The sequence below is a fragment of the Zerene cesonia genome, chromosome 11 (assembly GCF_012273895.1).
Source record: "Zerene cesonia ecotype Mississippi chromosome 11, Zerene_cesonia_1.1, whole genome shotgun sequence".
In the NCBI taxonomy this organism is placed as follows: Eukaryota; Metazoa; Arthropoda; class Insecta; order Lepidoptera; family Pieridae; genus Zerene; species Zerene cesonia.
In genome coordinates, this window is record NC_052112.1 from 6,770,139 (window position 1) to 6,776,322 (window position 6,184).

Below are 6,184 nucleotides of genomic sequence, written 5' to 3' on the forward strand. Positions count from 1 at the left end.
TTTTTTCTTTCATTATGGCAATAAGTTTTAACTATTTGCCAGTGTCAAGTTTATAAAGGTAGGGAAACAAATTTTCTTTAAAGATATAAGCATAACTATAATCAGAGAAGTAGTATTTATATACACAAATATGCATTACCCAAATATTATAACATCAATACTGTAATAAAAAACAATATATATTAACACACACATATATATATATATATATATATATAATGTAAATTAAAATCGAGCACAACTTCTATGGTATTATAAATACAATACTTATCAATACAATAATTATCCACAATTTTATATTATTCAGAGATATAAAATTAGCAATGAATTAAAAAAAAATTACAGGATTAAGCAAGAGACAATTGATAGAAATAGGAAAGGAAACACCAAGTGACTGAAGGGATGAATATAAAAAAGGAATGATCATATAACGGACAGGAAAAAATATATGATTTAGATTGCCAGCGTCTACAGTACATTCACACATTTCATTATTTAATACGCCAATTTTAGTAAGATGGTAAGGACTAGAGATGCCACAAATAGTTGATTGGCCGAATACCGAATACCGAATATTCGACAACGCTGTCGACCGAAGCACCGAATATTCGGCCATCGAATATTCGGCACGAAAATCGAAATACATGCTTGTCGGGGGCGCGTTCGCTGGAATAACCCAAGTAAAAACCTGTTTTTCTCGTTGCGTTGGCGCGGCAGGAGATCGATGGCTATTTCAATTCAATTGCGAGTAAATCACGTCAAGGATAGTCGCCTAGATAGGAAGGCCGATCCTTACAAGTGGTGGTTAACAAACAAAAAACAATACCCAAACCTTTCGAAATTTGCTAAAGTGTATCTTTCTTCTCCTGGAAGTAGCGTGTATAGTGAGAGGTTATTTTCTGAGGCTGGTATCATTTACGATGAAAAGCGTAGTCGTTTGCTACCAATAAATGCTGAAAAGCTTGTTTTTATTCATCACAACTTACCACTGATCAATTTTAATTACTAAAGAGTTGTAATTTGGAAATAAATACATAATTTTGAGTAATATGACGTGTCTTTTTTTCATTGATTTGCTATTCGGTATTCGGCTGAATAGTACGTATTATTTGGTGGAATACCGAATAGCTTAAAAGTGGCCGAATAGGCTGAATACTGAATAGCTGCCGAATACTCGTGGCATCTCTAGTCTATTTACCAGCACAGTGCATAAAATATGTAATCTACTACGTAGGTAATAAAGGTATAATATCATAATACGTGTGCTTTTTATGGTATCTATGGATAACATCTGCCTATTTGGCATAATATTCTAAGGGTATATGATAAGTGTATTATCTGTGGGTGTATGTATTCTGTGAACTTATTATTCTATGGGAAATGGGCAGAGTGGTATAATAATACGACTAATGGGACTTTATCTATGCTATTAGCTGTAAGATATTTAGCATTACATTCCCAAACAGAACCAAAAAGTAAAAACTTTCTAAAAACATTCAAGGGAAAAAATTGTAAACGAAACGTTCCTAAAGGTAATAGAAAAACAAATAAAATTACATTTTGCTACTTCAACTATATAACAAAGTAAATTTTGCCATTATTTTTGAAGTTTATATTGAATCTAAAGCATTTATGCCGACATGTTTGTAAATATTTTGTCCTCTGTATTACTTTTTACATAGGTAAAATTTTTAATTGACCATTGGACTATGCGAAGACATGAGTTTTAACATTAATTACATATGACAGAGACATGAGTGTTAACATTTATTACATATTGATCTAAATACAAGGGTCATTATTAGGTACTATGAGCTAAAAATGTACGTACCTTTTTGTTTGACGAATATTTACATTTCATTCTGTTCATACCTGTGGTTTACGGATGATTGATTTTGTAAATTATCAACTGCCGAACTGTGGTATTTAATTATCAAGTAAGGGTGCAATAATTATTCATGGGGTTCACATACTATGCAACTGCACACAGACTTTTAGAGCTGCTATTTAGATTTAATTGTATTAACTAATCTAGCTTAATTTTGTTTTGCTTATTTATTAGAACTAACCTTAACAATATTTTGTTAGGTAAGGTTGTATTCAAATCTACATAAGAATATAAAATGGACATGGGTGATCAATACGATGATGATTTCTATGAATATCCTGATGAGGACAGAATGAACATACCTGATATGGGACTACCTATGAACCCTCCAAACAGTTTTGGGTAAATATATATTTTACATGTTTATGGTAGCTAGCAGGTAGGTTCTTAATTGTTATACATTGAACCTACTATATCCAGAAACCTAAACAGGGAATGAAATAATCAGTTAATATTTATTCTTATTATTAGTACTAGTTGTTAGCCCCAGCTTCATCTCGGTTGAAGCTGGTAAAAAAATAACTTATGCTACTCCTGAATAGTGTAGCTTTCTGATAGTAAAACAATTTTCATGTTGGTAGGAAATACTTCAATAATTCAAGTAATACTCTTCAAACAAAGTAAGAAACTTGAACTCTACCTATACTTTTATGCTAATAATTTAAAGTTCAAGAGTTTGTTTGTTTCTTTTAACATGCCCAAGAACTACTGTATCGATTATACAAATTTTTTATGATGCTGTTGGTTTTTGCTAATTCATTATTAGTACATGGTATGTAAAAAACTATTTATGATCGAGGGACCACCTGATTTTTTTTAATAATATTAAACACATTTTTTTAATATTTGAATACTACCACAACTTCGGAATTGTCATGTCACAGGATTTCTCTTATTCTCTCATTGATTCTTCTTGTGCTTTTCCTATTCAATGTTTGAACATCAGTGATATTTTTTGTAGAAAAGACTTATATTGAACAACAGATATTTATCTATAAGAAATTAATTTTAGCATTAAATTTAAATGATGAGTATAATAATATTACAATAACATTTTATCATTATTGTAGTGATGTTTAAAAACAATATGCAAATTGTTTTTTATGTCATAGCGAGCAACTGAACTGTTGGTTCGCCTGGTGGTAAGCGATCACTATTGCCCATTAATATTTATAGGGGTAGGATTGCTGCAACCGCATTACCAGCTTATAATGTGAAAAGGATAAGGAAAGTGTCATCAGTTGGAATAATGGGGTTGGGGAGGGTGAGGTAAAGGACGGCCTTCAGTCCTTCAGGATTTTCCTTTCAGATCCACTTAAAGCTATTTTTTTTATGTCATTGGCACAGTACTTGTCCATCTTAGAAGTTTACTCCACATGGTATAATTAGTAAGAAATGCTTATTTTTCAGAAACAATCGATATCGTTATGCTTATGGTGCTTATAGAGGAGGTTATGGGTCTGTGGGTGGAAGAGGGGGATTTGGCCCACCAAGAAACTTTGGCCCGCCACCTAATTTTGGTCCGGGGCCTGCAAATTTTCATGACTCTCATGGATCTGGATTGTGGCCTAGAGGACCGCCGTTTCTATCTAGACCACAAAAGAGTGACGCTATCAAATATTTAATTAGTGAGTAGAATGTACTTACTAATTAAATGATGGTATTAAATTGATATCAATTAATTTACAATTTAATTTGTAGGCAAAATAAGTAAAAAGCAAAAAAGAAACCATTATGGACAAATATAATTTAAATAAGTTCATATGCATAACATAAATGATGATAGAAAATTACAATTCCTTTACAAGAAATACCCTTTAATTAGGAAATATGTAATGAGAAATTAACATACCATTCACATTAAATTTTACCTACATTTAATATTTTTTTTCGATAAATGATTGATATTTAAAATGAATAGAATCTTATTATTTATAACTAATTTAAGTGTGCCAATAATGTTTTATCAATATGGAATTAATTGTGAGAAATGAACATACTTTAAGACATGGAATATGATATAATTTATTTGCAGAGTGTGGTGTACCACGAGAACATTTAAGGAATTTACCAAGAGATTTGTTGCGTCTTATCAATCCTGATTACTGCGGCCTATGTGCTGTAGAATTGGATTCCTTTTCTGTGTGTGAGTATTTGAGAAGCTTAGAATTAAATTTAGAAAAAAAATAAAATACAATAAGTGTGCACAATGATTCTTGGTTTCAGCCCGTGTCCATTATAATTCAAAAAATCATCTGAAAAATCAAAAGAAATGGATGAACAATCGAGTGGAATTTGGAGGTCAACGTGGTAAGATGGTAAGGATATTTAAATACAGCATTATTATACAGCAATATTGCTTACTGCTATGTATTAATAAGATAATTTTTTTCAGATACCCATGAAATCTCGTGATTTATATTGCGAGCTGTGTGATGTGGAGATCACTTCAAAGCCTCATTCTGAGTCGCACTATGCTGGAAGATCTCATCGAGCGTAAGATGCATTTAAGTATTAATTGACCAAACTTGTAAATTCTAGTTTGACTTGATGGAATAAATTAATTCAAAAATTACTGAAGCTGAGAAGAAATATATTTTTTTACATTGTATTTGAATTTCATAATTTCTTTGAAACACATGCTGTAATTGATCAGAAATAAACATGTGTTGGTGACATTATTAGTGAATATTTTTTACAGAATTGTTGAGGAACGTAAAAATCCGAAGAATCCAATGTTACTTCAACCTGGTATGGAGGATCGTGTGTAAGTAAATAATAAAGTTATTATTTTATATACTTAGTATTTTACACTTTACTCTTAGATAGATAATTATAAACATTTGCAATTATTTAAAAAATTGCAGTAAACAATTAATTCGGCGAGAGAAAAAGTTTTTGCCACCCATTGAAGAGGCAGAGGTCGAGGACAAACCGCAGGTTGAAAAGCCGACTTCACCAGAGCTATATTGTGATATTTGCAAGGTACTCTTCAATTTAGATGTTACAAGAATAGTTATATTTAGGTGTGTTTCGATACGCGTTTTTTGCCAGATTTTTCATACAATACCTGTAAAATCTCACAAAGGAGTCATAATTATTTCCTTTAATTCAGTGAAACTATAAAAAAAACCCATGATCTACTTCAAAGTTTTAATGCAGAAATATGTGGTTTTCAGACTTTTGTGACATGCACTGAGCAAATGACATTACATTTGAATGGAAAGAAACATCTTAACAAGGAGAAGCAATATATCTTAAGAATGATGAAGGGAGATATGAACCCTAATGGTATGTAAGGCTAGATTGTTGCTTGTATGTTTGTTGTGTTATATTCATATGAGAGTATGTCTAATTATTGTCATATTAAGAAGAGCACTATCATCTTTTCTTTAATTATATAGATGTAGTTTTATCATTAAAAACAACTAGATATACCATCCTATATTAAGGCGAACTTTAAACTGTCCTCTTAATATCTATACTAATATTATAAAGCTGAAGAGTTTGTTTGTTTGTTTGTTTGTTTGTTTGTTTGTTTGAACGCACTAATCTCAGGAACTACTGGTCCGATTTTATAAATTCTTGGAGTGTTAGATAGCTCATTTATTGAGGAAGGCTATAGGCTATATATGTACCACGATAAATTATTATTGAAAGAAACATACTTTAGAGTAAAGCCAAGCTTATTTGTATATTCACACGTATTTAAACGCAATGAATGTTGACTAGCAGCAATCATGAAATATCTGTATGAAATAAAGGGCGTGTTTACATAACACGGAGTATTCACCCTGGGTTGACTTTCGATGAGGACATTTTTGTCTCTGACTATGTATTTAGTTGTTATTCTATTTTCATCAAAGTACATGTATGATCAATCATTATTCTATAATTTTAATAATATACTAAATGTACAATTTTTCAGATGAAACCCCTAAGAAGGATAAGGGAGAAGAAGAAGGTAATTTTATATTACATAACAAAGACTCACTACTAATAACACTACCACAAACACTCACAGATGACAGATGAAAATTTTCTGAATGTTTTCATTGAATATTGGTCTGTACCTATGAATGTTTTACGTTATCGGATGACAGGGACATCACTTTATAATGAACGACAAACGCTTTATGTTGTCAAAACAAAAATGAATGTCTGGTAAATACCTTCTGGCAATAAATTATGGCGTTGTCATAACCATGTTCTTTTATGTAGTAGTACATTTAAAAACATTTTGAGACCACACCTATTCAATCACTTTAGTCGACATAACGGAATTAAATTAAACTA

At 31.1% G+C, this 6,184-nt stretch overlaps 1 protein-coding gene across 3 annotated transcripts in view; it reads left to right on the plus strand.

The window, feature by feature from the left end:
- Positions 1–1,359: 1,359 nt before the first annotated feature.
- The window catches only part of LOC119829955, a 7,374-nt gene continuing 2,549 nt past the window's right edge, over positions 1,360–6,184 (plus strand). Inside the window, exons 1-10 of one of the 3 annotated variants that reach the window (XM_038352701.1) lie at positions 1,360–1,532; positions 2,089–2,230; positions 3,299–3,516; positions 3,924–4,034; positions 4,115–4,206; positions 4,284–4,384; positions 4,590–4,655; positions 4,756–4,873; positions 5,068–5,179; positions 5,817–5,852. In XM_038352701.1, the coding sequence (XP_038208629.1) occupies positions 2,124–2,230; positions 3,299–3,516; positions 3,924–4,034; positions 4,115–4,206; positions 4,284–4,384; positions 4,590–4,655; positions 4,756–4,873; positions 5,068–5,179; positions 5,817–5,852 (961 nt within the window). In that variant the 5' untranslated portion in view covers positions 1,360–1,532; positions 2,089–2,123. Of the gene's footprint in view, positions 1,533–1,670; positions 1,824–1,917; positions 1,938–2,088; positions 2,231–3,298; positions 3,517–3,923; positions 4,035–4,114; positions 4,207–4,283; positions 4,385–4,589; positions 4,656–4,755; positions 4,874–5,067; positions 5,180–5,816; positions 5,853–6,184 lie in introns of those variants that run through there. The other 2 variants (XM_038352702.1, XM_038352703.1) reach the window with 2 other exon arrangements.